Source organism: Myotis brandtii, unplaced genomic scaffold (assembly GCF_000412655.1).
Source record: "Myotis brandtii unplaced genomic scaffold, ASM41265v1 scaffold975, whole genome shotgun sequence".
Classification (NCBI taxonomy): Eukaryota; Metazoa; Chordata; class Mammalia; order Chiroptera; family Vespertilionidae; genus Myotis; species Myotis brandtii.
Genome location: NW_005372049.1, coordinates 986,134 through 1,000,181, shown reverse-complemented (window position 1 = coordinate 1,000,181; position 14,048 = coordinate 986,134). Strand labels below are relative to the sequence as shown.

Here is a 14,048-nt window from a genome sequence, read left to right as displayed (position 1 = left end):
GGGAGGGGGGTTAGGGTGGGGCAGAGAAGAAGGGAATTGTCTGCTCTGGCGTCTTCTAAGAAGACCTCCTAACCCTCCCACGTGACCAGGAGGCAGAGCACAAGCACTTGGGTCTCTTGGAAGGTCCTGGGCTCTTGTGGGTGGAGGGGCTGGGTTCGGGCCTAGGCTGTGCCCCTTTCTGGGAATGCAGGTCCCCAACATCTGGACCCAGGAATCTGGGGCTGCAGGAGAATCCCAGCCAGCAGGGCCCAGGAGCCTAGGGAATCCAGATGCTTCTCCATCCACACCATGGAGGCCTGCCCTCCTGGGACTTTCTGGCTTAGTTCCCCAGGGGCTTTAGGAGGGTTGGGGCCCCTCGATTTCAGGAGCAAGTTCCATTCATCCCACAAGATGGCCCCACAACACACCCAAGAGCCCCCCTGCCCAGCCCTCAGGCCTCAGCCGTCAGCAGGCCCAGTGCTGTGCTGAGCCTCTCCCTTTGCTGCAGAGGCTCCCAAGATCCGTGTGCCCCGCCACCTGCGTCAGACCTACACCCGCCAGGTGGGAGAGACGGTCAACCTGCAGATTCCCTTCCAGGTGTGTGTGGGAATCAGGGTACCAGCTTGGGTGGAAATCAGGGCCCCTTTGGGTTGGTCACAAGAGCCCAGGAAATGTCAGGATCTCTGTGGGGGGTCTGTCTGGGACCCCCCCAGAGGCTCCACCTCCTGCACGTTCTCCAACCTGTGGACGGGGCAGCTCGCCCCAAGGCTGGCTGGACATCCATGGGTGACAGTCTGAGCAGCAGCTGGGGCTCCAGCCTCTGCTGCCCCTCCTGGGAGGACTGGTGGGGATGGCTCCCTGCACACAGCTCCAGAGACCCCAGTGTGGGGTGGCTGTAGGTGCTGGCACCTCCCTGCACACCCTGAGGGCTCCTCCCTCCCAGGGGAATCCCAAGCCTCAAGTCTCGTGGACCCACAACGGCCAAGCTTTGGACAGCAAGAGAGTGAGCGTGCGCACCGGGGACCAGGACTCCATCCTCTTCATCCGCTCGGCCCAGCGCTCAGACTCAGGCTGCTATGAGCTCACTGTGCGGCTGGAAACCCTGGAGGCCCGGGCAGCCATCAACATCTTGGTCATTGGTATGGGGCAGAGGAGGCAGCGTGCCTCCCAGGGGCCAGACACCCCCACCTCCTACACCACAGCTGACGCTCATGGGGTCAGGCCAGGGGAGTGTGATAGGAGCAAGATCCTGGGGGTGGGGGTTGTCGGGCCAGCCCAGCCCGCCCCCTCACCCCTCCTGACACTGGTCCTGCAGAGAAGCCCAACCCGCCCAGCAGCATCCGGCTAGTGGACGTCTGGGGCTGCAATGTGGCCCTCGAGTGGACGCCGCCCCAGGACACCGGCAACACTGAGCTTCTGGGCTACACGGTGCAGAAGGCGGACAAGAAGACAGAGGTGAGGCTCCCGGGCCAACCTGGGTGGGGAAGTGTGAGTGGGGCGAGGGAGGAAGTGGACCAGGTGGGGGGAAGGCCCAGCCCACTGAGAGTTGGGGACTGAGCTCAGGTCTGCCTACCACTGGCCTGACTCCTCCTGCGGCTTTAGGCACGACCCCTTTCATCTCTGGGCCTCATTTCCCCCATGAAGACTGCAGGGGGCGGGGGAGGGGGGAAGATGCTCTCTGAGGACCCCAGAGAGGTCACCCGAATGACCCAAAATGACTCCGAGAGGTCACCCGAATGACCCAGAGGCCCCTCCTCCCAAATTGAAAGTCCCTCAGGCCCAAGGTAGATGCTGCAGCCTCCCCGGGGAGTAGCAGCCGGGTGAGCAGGAGGGTGAGGTGGGTGGGCTGTGATGACAGGGCCGGGTCCCCGCAGCAATGGTTCACCGTGCTGGAGCGCTACCATCCGACCTCCTGCACCATCTCCGACCTCATCGTGGGCAACTCGTACTCCTTCCGGGTCTTTTCGGAAAATCTATGTGGACTCAGCGACTCGCCCGCCATCACCAAGGAGCTGGCCCACATCCGGAAGATAGGTAGGTCTGGGCCTGGACAGGAGGTAAGCCAGGCCCAGCAAGGCTGACTCTCTCCCCATCTCCATCACCTCTACCTTCTCCTGGTGTGTTAGCTGCCCTCTCTGAGGACTCCTCATGGATGCCACTCCACACACAACTATGCACACACACAGCCATGCACACATACAGCTATGCACGAACACACAGCCATGCACACCAATGCACACACAGCCATGCACAGCTGTGCACGCACAGCCATGCACACACACAGCCACGCGCACACACAGCCATGCACAGCCATGTACACACACGCAACTGCAAAGGGATGGATGTGGTGGATGATTGAACAAGTACATCCAAGTGTCTCATGCAAATAAGAAGGGTCCCTTGGGAGAGGGAGACTGTGTATTTTTTCCACAGATGCCCTGTGGCTGCCGACATCAGAGTGGTCATTAGGCCTCACGTGCACTGTCCCCAAAGAACCAGCATGAGGGCAGTGGGGACAGTGGGTTCTGGCAAGTTTGCTGATAGCACAGACCTCCAACCCTAATATAACTCCACGTGGATGGATGGGAGACACTCGGCATTTACTCTCTCCACACGGGGCAAGACCCCTCGCGTCGAAGGTTAAATCCCAGGCCCGTTCTCCATCACCCTGCGTGCTCCAAGGCCCTCCCCCAAGCAGAGTCTGTGTGGGTCCGGAAGGCACACACTTGTTAACAGCAGCCTGAGTTGCACAGAATTAGGAAGAAATTTTTGTTTAAAAAAGGAAAGCCAGTTATTTCTCCAAAGACAAACAGAAATAAAATGTACTATCTCCAGACTGCTGGTCTCCACCATTAGCCAAGATCCTCTCCTCTCTCTGGCTCTCCTGCCCACCCTCTCAGCTCCCCTTGCTCTGCCCCTGGGACACACTCTGTCCTATGTCCCCACACACTGGCCAGGAGCCTGGGGCCCGGCACGGCGCTCAGAGGAGGGCAGGGTGGCATGGATTGTCGTCGTCCTCTGGACGCTAAGGCCTTCCTCGAGGCTGTCAGAGCCAGTCGTCAGAAGACGCCGAGATGGAAGCTGTAGCGATCGTTTGGGGAAAAGGGCTGAGGTCCATCCTAAGAGATCTCCTCCTATATCTCAAATTTATCCCATTTTCTCCCATGAACCCAGATATTGTTGCCAAACTTAAAGGGTTTGTTGAGAGAGACTTCTCAGAAGCCCCTTCCTTCACCCAGCCCCTGGCTGATCACACCACCACCTCCGGCTACAGCACCCAGCTCTCCTGCAGCGTGCGAGCATCACCCAAGGTGAGGGCAGGCCCGGCTGTGCCTCAGGGGCAGTGGACAAGCAGGGCGGTGGGGCTGAGGAATCTGGCCTGGGAGAGCCCGTCCCAGCCCACAGCCTGCCCAGCCTCCCTGTGGCCCTGCTCCCCAGCCCAAGATCATCTGGATGAAGAACAACATGAACATCCAGGGGGACCCCAAATACCGCACCTTCTCTGAGCAAGGCGTCTACACCCTGGAGATCCGGAAACCCAGCCCCTTTGATTCTGGGGTCTACACCTGCAAGGCCGTCAACATGCTGGGGGAGGCGTCTGTGGACTGCCGGCTGGAGGTCAAAGGTGAGGGCTGGAGGAGGGTCTCCTGAGGGACCTGCCATGGGGGAGAACAGGAGATGCACCTCTTCTCCTGCGAGACTAGCGGAGGCTGAGCCCTGAAAACCCGCAGGACGGGGCACTGCGATCGCGGCGGGGCTGTCAGAACTGTCCACGCTCGGGAGGGTGGCCTATATGGGCAGAGGAGGAGGAGTGTCCGCCTGGGAGGTGGCCACGAGCTGCTCTGGTTTCTCCACCCCCAACCTGGTCCCCAGAGGACCCCCCAGCTCTAACCTGTGGGATCTCTTCCAGCCTTAGCCACACACTGAGGAGCATGGAGGAGGCTGTGATGGAGACACAGGTAAATGCTGGACCTGCTCCCGGGGCTGCATCTGGGCAGGGGCGGGGCAGGTGAGAAGGGGAGGGGCAGTCAGCGTGGGCACAGCTCTGCAGTCACACAATCCAGAGACGGGGGCAGCAGGCAGGCAGGGCAATGCTGGTGGGGCCTGGGGGCGGTGACTTGGTGGAAGGTCCAGTCCTGGCTCTGAGTGACCTGGGACTGGGGTGCCCTCTTGGACCTGTTTCTCGTCAGAAAAGTGGGGCCCACAGCGCGTGCCCACCTTCTCTGTGAGGTGGTTCTTAGGTGCTGGACGGGGGGAAGTGGCAGAGCCCAGACGCGAGGAGGGAGAGAGGGCCTGCTTTCCCTGCCCTCCTCACCCCTCAGCCCAGTTTACCAAGACCAGGGTCATGGAACGTGTTCTCTGCCAGGTGCTGTGGGCCTGAGGGGTCAGGGCCGCCAGGCCCATATCCGGCGCCATGAGTCTCCAGACCCCTCTCTGTTGTGATGACGGACAGACAGCTCTGCTCCCTGGCCCCAGCCTCACCTCCCTCCACCCGAGGCTGCGGCCCAGTGCCCAGGAGTGGGCCTGGCAGCCCCCGGGACAGGATGACTGGGCACAAAGCCCTGGACGGAGCAAAGATTGCTGTGCCCTGCAAAGAGCTGCATGCTGGGCAAGAACCAGTCCAATAAAGGTGCATGTGTACCGCCGGGGACTCTGACAGTGATGATTGTCTGGGGGGAGGCACCGTGTCACTGCAAAGCGGTGAATGCATCGCCATTAGGGGTCTCCCCATGGGACCCCACGCGCAAGGTCCACGGGAGGGGACTCGGGAGTCAGGGGGTTTCTTGACCTGAGATGTTTCAGGATCTTGCTCTCACGTTCAGGACTTGCCAGCCCAAGCCAATAGCTGTAAGAACACACGCCCCCCTCGCGGGAACCGGGGGGAACCGGGGGGCACGTTGCCCGGCTCCCACTCCTTGACCTCCCCAGGGAGTCCTCTCTGCGAGGCTGTCTGTCGCCCTCCGAGTGGCGGTGGGTGCCTAGCAGTGGCTCTGCATGTGGATTCACAGTCTTTTATTAGTCATGTGCCCCCTGGGAGCAGGGCACAGCACCTCTGAGAGAGGCAAGGGCCTGGAATCAAGGCCTGGAGTCGCTACTCACACAGAATCCGCCCCTCCACCCTCTGCACCAGGACCCTGAGCCCGGCAGGGGTGGCTCTTCCCCAGAAACCCCGAAACCCTCGGCTCTGCAGGAGACCCCACAGCCCCTGAAAACCGGGCTGCATGCCAGGGCCCTGGGGGTAGTTAAAGGCCAGCAGGACCTTCCCGCCTCCTCTCTCAGGGGTTGGGTCCTCTGTCTGGCTCCGGCCTGTCACCCCCCATCCCAGGAGGCCCCGTCAGCCACTCCTGGCCCACCCCTCAGCAGGAGGCACAACTCTCTCGAGAGCTGACGGGTCTCCGTCAGGCCCAGGAGCAGCAGGGAAGGTGCTGCTTAGGAGAGTCCCGGCCTGTCTGGGGGCAGGTGCACCTGCTGGGCTGGTCCTGGATGACAGGTAGTCACACGCCAGCTTCCTCCTGGGGACGCTCAGTGCTGCCACCTGATGGCTGGGTGAGGCCCACACCACCACTCCCTACTGGCTGCTGGGCTCCAAGCCCCCACCAGGCTCCAAAGGCTGGTGCAGAATAAAGCGAACGTTGGAAATGACGTCTGCGCTGGCTCTTCCTACCTCCCTCTCAAGTACAGTCTTGGGCTGCTCAGAGCAAGGGGGTGGCACCGTGGCACCCAGCGTGGCTGGGAGCCTGGGGCTGGGGAGGTTGGGCCTGAGGCTCCTTCATGGCTGCCCCTCACTGGCTCGGGCCACCTTCTCCTTCAGAGACAGCATCTTCTTCACGCATCTTGGAGGGGATGTCCTCCCTCCTGAGGCCTGGTCCCAGGCTGCAGGGTCACAGCCGCTGAGACGAGAGCGCCCCCACCTGCAGGACCGGAGATGGCCTCCCCGCCGCGGGGCCCTTTGCCTGAAGCAGGGGCTGCCCAGGGACAGGCAGCAGGTGGGGTGGCTCAAGCCACTTCCCTCCTTCCCTCAGGTTGCCTGGTTTCCCCCCATGGACGGCCCCCACACCCCCGGCCCGGCCGGGGAGGCCCATGGAGACAGTTAGATGGTGGGGAGTGAGGGCCGCGCTGAGGTGCTCTGGCTGTGGGCAGGGAGAGTCTAGTCATCCGGCCTCTCTTCCGGGGGGCCCTCGTCCACGGGGGGTGCGGGCTGGCAGCGGAAATGGTCGTTCCAAATCTTGAGGAAGGTGACCCGGAACTTCTGGATGCGGAAGGCGTAGACGATGGGGTTCATGGCGGAGTTGCCGTGCGTGAGGAAGATGGCGATGTAGGTGAGCAGGCTGGGCTTGTGGCAGCTCGGGCAGAAGAGGGTGATGCAGTTCAGGATGTGCAGGGGCAGCCAGCTGAGCGCGAAGAGGAGGAGGATGAGCGCCAGCGACTTGGCGATCTTCAGCTCCTTCCCGTAGTACTTGTGCGGGTCGCCCGAGGAGGCCGACACCTTCTTGCTGAGCTGCCGGCGGATCAGGTAGAACACCTCCAGGTAGACGAGTGCCATGAGCAGCAGTGGCGGCAGCACCCAGACGAAGAAGTTGAAGTAGACCATGTACTCCATGCTGATGACCTTCTCAAACTCGCACTTGATCACGGGCTCCCCAGCGCTGCCGTTGGCCGCCCAGGCCCGCTGCACCGCACCCAGGTTGTTCCAGCCAAACATGGGCGTCAGGCCCACCACGAGGGAGAGGATCCAGCAGCCGGCGATGGCCACCGCGGCCCTGCGGGGCGTCACCACCGTCTTGTACCTGGGGAGGGAGGGCAGTGTGAGTCCCCGTGAGGCTCCCCGACCTCCCCCCACAGAGGAGGCCACCCCTGCCAGGGCCCAGGGAGCGGGGAGTGTGTGTCTTTGGCTAAAGTGCCAATTTCTCAGGATCTGAGACTTGGACACACACTGGCTCACCTCTCTTGGTTGATGATAGAAATCATAACCAAAAGCAGAGGACGCTCTTTAGGAGTTTTAATAAAATCACCAAAGTGAAATCGCCGTGTGTGCTGGGCGAGTCCCCTGGTGGCCTCATCCCTGTTTCATGACCCCTCGTGGGTGGGAAGCACCAGCAGGTGAAGACGTGGAGGTCCACAGTGCCCTGCGACCGGCCGGGGCTTCCCCACTCCTGTCCCCACTGGCCACTCAGCCACTGGGGCACAAGCCACCTCCACGGGCGGCAACACTCAGGAAGCATCCACACCCTCCTCTGGGCTCGTCCACTCCCCGGCCAGCCCCCCATCGCCCAGCTCCTCCGCCCACCCTTCCCCTCCCCTCCCCGTCACTGCACACGGCTTGGCCTCAAGAACCAGCTGTGCACGCCCGGGCCCCTTGGGAATGGCTCTCGGGAGAGAAAGCTGTGCTCATGTCCAGCAAGCTCTGCGTGCTGTGGGTCCCGGGCACTGCTCTCTGCAGGGAGTGAGACAAGGACCCGCCTCTCTCAGCTCACCTTTGGGAGAAGACACAGAGAACACAAAAGGAGGAGATAAGGCAACAGGCAGCTGCAGGCTGTGACCTGTCCTTGAAAGGAAACGCAAGGGAAGATGTTGAGGGAACGAGGTTTCACATGACAGGACACACGCACGATGTAAACATGTGGATGATACAGAATCTACCGAGGTGACGACCGGCACCCCCCACTGAGGCCGAGGGTGTCCATGTCCCCACTTCCCGTGAAGCAAGCCCGGCCAGCAGCCAGCGTGTCCTCTGGCCACACACGGCCTCGGAGAAGGAGCCAAAGGCCGGGCCCCGCTCCGCGCGAGGAGCTGGCTCAGCACAGCGGCCCGTGGTTATTTTCCAAAGCGGCTTCCAAGCCAGCGCTGGCTGCCCCGTGAGCCTGTAAACAGCTACTGGGACCCAGGGTGTGAGGGGCTCCCTCCAGCTGCTTCTCTTCCCGTGCCCGTGGCTCTCGCCTTCCCAGCGATGACGCCCAAGGCCCTTCCTCCTGGGGCCTTTCCACCCACCACGGCCCCCTGTTCCCCGAAGGCTTCACAGGAAGGGGAGGGGAGGGGCGGTTTGGGGTGGGAGGAATCTGCAAAGCGAGGTGGATGGGACCCTCATTTCTAATCTCCTTATCTTTCTGGTGGGGACACTGAGGAGCCCAGGTGACTCCCCCTCCTCCCCTCCCCTGTGTCCCCACAGCACAGCCCTGAGGGCTGCCCCACTGGCCACGCCTGCCTGGGGTTCTCTTCGCCTGCACCTTTGCTCTGCTACAGCTGAAGCCGTTGCCTCCACGGGGACCCCAGCAGGAAGGCCCGCCTGGGGCATATGCTGGAAGGAGACCAAGTTTGGCCCCCAAGTCTGCAAGCTACTACATCAACTCCTCCTCTGAGAAATGGGCCCGCGGGACCCACGTCAGAGGGTGAGGACCCGATAACACGTATAAACACCCCCCAGTATTCCTGGGCCTGGGCTCCCACACCTCCAAGCCCCTTGAAACATTCCCACCGGGAACCCTCTGGGATCGCAAGGTGCTCAGCAAACGCAAGCTCTGCCAGCATCTGGCTCAGGCTTGTTCCTGAGACTTCGAGTGTCTCCAATGTCCCCAAGAAGCTTGGCCATGAGTCTATGGGGCCAGACCAAAGGGCACAGATCATCCCGTGGAGAGAGAAGAAGGCGGAGGGACACAGAGACCCGGGCACCACCCACATCTGCAGGGTTTATAGCGCGTTTATTGTCGACAAGCCCTTTTACATTCATGCCTCAGGGAACCCCGTAGCATCCTGGGAGGAGCCCCAATTTCAGATTCAAGACCCAGAGGCGGCCATCGTGTGCCATGTCTCCTGCTCTGAGACCCGCTCTCCTCAGGGCGACAGCTGCCTGGGCTGTTTGGATGCAGGATGATCGGCAGAGCGAGAAGGTCCCTTTCCTACAAGTTCACACGTGGGAACGGCTGGCCCCGTTCTAAGAAGAACCTCCAGAGATGGGGGTGGGCCATGAGGACCCACCGAGAGAGGAGGTGGTACTGACAGTGTCCAGGTGGGAGGCGGCGGGGAGGCCACTCCTAGTGAGAGAGGGCCCCCCTCCCTTCCTGACTTCCTGGAGCCCCTAAATCACCTTGTTCCTGGGCTCCTCCAGGGCCAGGTCCCAGTAGACCCTGCAGCCAGGGTATCAGTTCTCATCTGTTTTTCTTGCTATTTTCTCCATGGTGGGAAAAGGCCGGACGCAGGACCTTGGCTGAGGTGGGGCAGGCTCTCCCAGGAAGGGCTGCCTCTCCCACCCCACCCCCCGCCGGCTAGGGAGCAGCCCCCCTCTCCTCCACGTGGGAGAGAAAAGCGGAGGGTGCACAGAGGGTGAGGCACGCTGATGTGCCTCCGACACTCGGGGTGTCCCTCCCAAATCAGGGTGCAAGGCCTGGCCACCTCGGGGCTGTGCTGGGAACTAGCCCTCGAGGAGAGACGAGCGCTGCCCTCAGGAGTGAGCTGCCCAGCCGAGGGGGAGCCACAGGAGGCAGTGACACTCCCAGTGGGGCCCTGTCCACAGGCAGCTCCTTGAAGATACTATCAAAGGGACGGCCCAGCACCTCCAACCCCTCAGGGCCTGAGACCCACACTGCGAGCCTGTGCTTCGGGCTGAGAGCTGCCCTCTCTGTTATTCTTAGAAGCAGAGATAACTCCAGCTCCACGGCATGAGTCAACCTACTAGTATCTCCTGTCGAAGATCAACGTGGAAGGACAGTGGGGGAAGGGAGGGCAGAGCCTGAAGGAAAGGCGGGGGAGGGGGGTCCCCGATGCCGAGAGCGAGTCTGGCTGGAGGGGAAAGTCGTTCCCACTGTAGCTGGTGCCAGAGCAAGTGAAAGGCTCAGAAATGGGGTTAGAGGCCAAGACTATAAACCCTGGGGCTCCAGGAAGAGTGACTGGTGAGGAGGGGGCCAGAGTGGAAGGCGGGGCCACAGGTGTGATTTGGGTTGGTCACCCAGGGCTGGGCGGGTCACTGTCAAGGTTCTGGGGTTTGTTCTAAGCCCTACAGCCCCTTTGCTGGGCCGAGGACGGAGGAGCGGCTGGAGCACGTTGATCCTGAAGCCCTGCTCTGCGTCCCATGGTCTGAGCCCCCATGGTGGCATTTCCCCGGCTCGTGAGCCAGGTGGGTCCTCGGGAGGCACTGCAGTGCCCACGGGAAGGGACAGAAGCCAGGACAGTTCCTCCCTCTCTGTCACCGAGGCCACGGGTGCCAGGCAGCAGCTGTGTCTCCTCCTTGGCTCCACCTCCCACAGGGAGGCCACCACATTGCAGCCCTGGGGTCCCAGACCCGCCTCCCCCTGCGCCCTGCGGCATCGGGGACCCCCCTCCCCCAGGGTGGGGTCGCCTGCTGGTGGTGCCGACCTCTGCTCCTCGCTGACCCTGCCTGGCTTCGGGTGCTTCATCACGGCTGTGGCCAATTTCAGGCCTCAAAGGCCTTCCGTGGAAACACCTACATGATCCCCGTGTTCCTGGTTCGGCCCCAAAGGTTCGGCACAACACTGGAGCGGGAAGAACTGAGTAGTCACCACAGAGGACTTCCTGCCAGCGAGGACTGCCAGCCTCTTCGTAGATTTGTGTTGACTCAGAAGGAAAGAGAGAGAATCGTACAGGGGGTTGGGAAAGGCATGGGGTGAGGAAGCGACCAGCCAACTGCTGAAACCCGGGCAGGGCCCCAAGGCCTGGCCGTCCTACGCTTCCCTGTCGCCGACTCCCGCAAGGAGCCCACGGCTGGGTGGGCGTCGGGGGCAGCACCCTCTGCTGCTCTGAGGCTTGGGTGGCACCGGCTGAACCCTGTCTGGCCTCCTCTTCGCTGGCGTCTGAGGTGGAGGCTATCATTGCTCCCGTCCTCTCCCCCTGCCTCCCTCCTCGGCAGGGATCTCAGCCACTTGTAACTGAAAACCTGGACCTCAGGACCAGGAAGTAAGGCTTTCAGACCATTAAACTACTTCCTGCCAAGAAATTCTTCCTCCCCGAGGAGCACAGGAAACCAGATACAATCAAGGGCATCAGGGGCTCTGGCACACTCCAGGGGCCACGTCTTCAGCATTAATTTTGCCCAGAGGAGTGTGGGTGAAGGGCCCAGGAGGGGCTGGACGTCTGGGCCCCGAGATCCGGCTGAGAATCCCTCTGCCTGGGCCCCGTGGCATCGCCCGGCGTCTGGGAATGTCTGCGCCACGTCCCCAAGGGCACCTCCTGACCCGGCCAGCACCCAGCGCTACGGGAGGGAGGGCCCTGGGCTCCATGAAGGAAGGAGCAGTTGTGTCACTAGGCTCTTCGTGTCATGGGCCTTGGAAGTCGCTCCTGCTCACTTGTGAGGACAAATAACCCACGAGCTGGCGGGAAAGACCAGCCTCTGTGGGTGCCTCCCCCACCCTTTCCGACTCAGTTTCTGGTCCTTTCCTGCCCCTGGGCATCTGGGAGGAGCAGAAGGAAGACAGCCCTGCTCAGGGAGCCCTGTCCGATGGAGGCACAGCCCCTGCGGGAAGGGAGCTCCCAGGGGAGGGCCAGCTGGTGCGGAAGCATCTGAGGCCACACCCCCCTCAGAGGTCGCACAGGTACTGCCCTCACAGGTGCCTTGTCCCTGGTGCTCCCACTCGCACAACGAGGGGCTTGGGTTTGCTCAGAAGTTCTGACCCAGAGGAGTCCACAGGGAGAGGTGCTGGGAGGAGGTTCTCTGACCCCGAGGCCGGCTGCAGGCCCCACATCCCAGGGGCCGGCGGTCCTGGGGGAAGAGGGCGTCTGACCCGGCAGTTACCTCGGGACACTTCCTGCTCGGAGACCTGGCTCTCTCCAGCCCCAGCAAAGCCAGGACAGTCCCACCTGCTGTGGGTGACTTTCCAACTCATCAGGAGGCATGGAAAAATCCATCCTGTCCGCGCAGGGATTCAATGACCTGTGAGAGGCTGTGCAGCCAGGCCTGTCCGGGGCGTCCACAGCATCCAGGAGGTAACATTCCTTCCCAGTGAAGTGGAAAGGCCTGGCGTTGTGGGGACCGTGGTCACCTAAAGGGGTGGCAGAGTCCCACGGCCTGGCTGGCACAGAGGAGGGAGCTGAACTGTTTAGTGTCTCATCTCATTGTCCTGGGCTTGAGAGCGCAGAGAGGGACCCACACTGCCCAGCGAGGGGGGCCTGCACCAGAAGCAGCCGGGTCAGGACCCCGAGAGCGGCCTCCTGCCTGGAATAGTGGCGCTGGCGTCAGGAGAACAGGGTCAGTCAGGCCGCTGGGGAGGGAGCTGGCCTTGGTGAAACCCCTCCCCTGGCGGCAACTGTGTCCTCAGCGGGCTGACTGGGACTGAATGCGAGGCCAGCTGGGCACCCGCGGGAGGGAGGGCGGAATAGAGAGCCAGCGAGGGTGGGAGGAGCCCGGCACATTCAATTCCCGGCAGGGCGGCAGGGCGTACTCGCCCAAGGAGGGGAGATGGGGCGCGCCATGGGATGGAGAGAAATAAACATTCGCTGAAGACCCAGATCTGAGTTCAAACTGTCCCCCCCCCCGCCCCATCAGCTAATAGCTGGTGCCTCCAGCTGGTCTCAGTTCCTTGTCCCGGGTCTTGTCTGGGGCCCAATGGGGTGACAGGCTTGCTTGGCCGGCCATGAGGCTGAGCCAGGCCCCCCAGGTGAGCAGCAGCAACTGGTGCCCATTGTATTCACACCAAACACACACACATGCACACACGCACACACACTGCCCGGAGGACCCCCTGGGACAATGAAACAGAAAGGTCCTGTTTCCCTCTGGGAGGCTGTTTACGCGGCTTCAGTATCCACTTTGTATCCAGCTCCCGGACCCGGCTCCGCTCAGGACAAAATCGCACTGTGTTCTGGTCTGTCCCACTGGGGTCCAAGTCCAGCAGGGACTGGGTGGGTGTGGGAGCTGGCCCAGCACCTCCCCCTGCTCCCTGGGGCTCGAAGCCCTCGGGGTAAGTGGCCTGTGTGGAGACTGCAGTGGGGCGCCCAGGCCCTGTCTCCCACACTCTCTGCTGTCGGGAACCAGGGGTGACTACGCCTCAGCCTAAAGGGCCATTTCCCTGTGGGAAGGGTCTTGTGCAGACGGACACCCCGTGCCCAGACCTGCCCTGGTCTGGGGACAAGGATGCTTGCCCTCAGGGGGCAACTGCGCTCCCCGCCTCGAGTTCATCTCTGTCTCTGCCACCTGGGACCTTGGGGCTCCCACCGTCCATGGTGTCTAGCCCTCGACTCTGGAAAAGATGCAACACAAGGCAGACGGTGGGGGGAGGAGAGAGGACAGGCAGAGCTCCCCACCTTGGAAACGTTTCCAAAGAAAGAAGACGCTCCCCCCCGCCCCCCCGCGGGCCTCCACTCCGTCCCTTGCGCTTTTACACCAGGAAGTCCACCCTGGGGTCTAGCTTCAGTGGCTCCTGCTGCACCACAGCCCGGGCAGAGCAGGGAGGGCACAGCTGTTCCCCAGGTCTCTGGTGCTCTCTCCCTCCTGTTTACTACACAGGCACTCACGGAGCCGCACTAGCAGCCAGGACCAACCAGGAGCCAGCTCTCCTCAGCCAGCTGCGCAGAGGAGCCCCTGTCGTGCCCCCCCCCCCCCCGCCCCTCCAGTCCCTTGGTGTGCAGAGATGGGCTGGGGCAGGAAGGGCCTGGTGCAGTGGGAGGTGGGAGGTGGGAGGCACCCGGCCGGCCCAGATGGATGCAGGCGGGGAGCGGATCCCTGAGGGACGATCAGTCCAATTCTGTTTCCTCCCTGAGCATTCACTGCAAGTGCCCAGAGGGTGGGAACCAGGCCCGGTCCCATGTGGGTTCCTAGCACCTGCCAGCGCCCCTGGCACACATGGGCATCCAGTGACATGGGGGAAGGAAAGCAGGTCCCTACACAATGCTCCATTAAAACCAGAGAACGCAGAGGAAGAGGGGGGCTGGGGAAGAAACAGAGAATGAGCCCAATGAATAGAAAACAGTTACAAACATGAGAGAGATGAACTCAACGACAGCAATCCTCACTTCAGGGTGAGAGAAGCAGGAGGGGGGTTGAGGCTTCCTGCTCCTCTCCATCCCTCCTGTCCCCCACCCCCACACACAGACAGGGGGCCTTTGTAGAAGCCTGGGGATTTTAA

The 14,048-nt window shown here is 62.2% G+C and overlaps 2 protein-coding genes across 4 annotated transcripts in view; one reads left to right on the top strand and one right to left on the bottom strand.

Moving 5' to 3' along the window:
* MYBPH (myosin binding protein H) overlaps positions 1-4,625 on the top strand; it is a 9,075-nt gene extending 4,450 nt beyond the window's left edge. Inside the window, exons 4-11 of one of the 3 annotated variants that reach the window (XM_014533417.1) lie at positions 488-576; positions 923-1,118; positions 1,295-1,434; positions 1,854-2,013; positions 3,154-3,290; positions 3,418-3,604; positions 3,890-3,938; positions 4,346-4,625. In XM_014533417.1, coding sequence (XP_014388903.1) covers positions 488-576; positions 923-1,118; positions 1,295-1,434; positions 1,854-2,013; positions 3,154-3,290; positions 3,418-3,604; positions 3,890-3,906 — 926 coding nt within the window. In that variant the 3' untranslated portion in view covers positions 3,907-3,938; positions 4,346-4,625. Of the gene's footprint in view, positions 1-487; positions 577-922; positions 1,119-1,294; positions 1,435-1,853; positions 2,014-3,153; positions 3,291-3,417 lie in introns of all 3 variants that reach the window. The other 2 variants (XM_014533416.1, XM_014533415.1) reach the window with 2 other exon arrangements.
* Positions 4,626-4,977: 352 nt separating this feature from the next.
* ADORA1 (adenosine A1 receptor) overlaps positions 4,978-14,048 on the bottom strand; it is a 21,238-nt gene continuing 12,167 nt past the window's right edge. Inside the window, exon 3 of the mRNA XM_005886372.2 lies at positions 4,978-6,767. Within this exon, the coding sequence (XP_005886434.1) occupies positions 6,128-6,767 (640 nt within the window). The 3' untranslated portion in view covers positions 4,978-6,127. The remainder of the gene's footprint in view (positions 6,768-14,048) is intronic.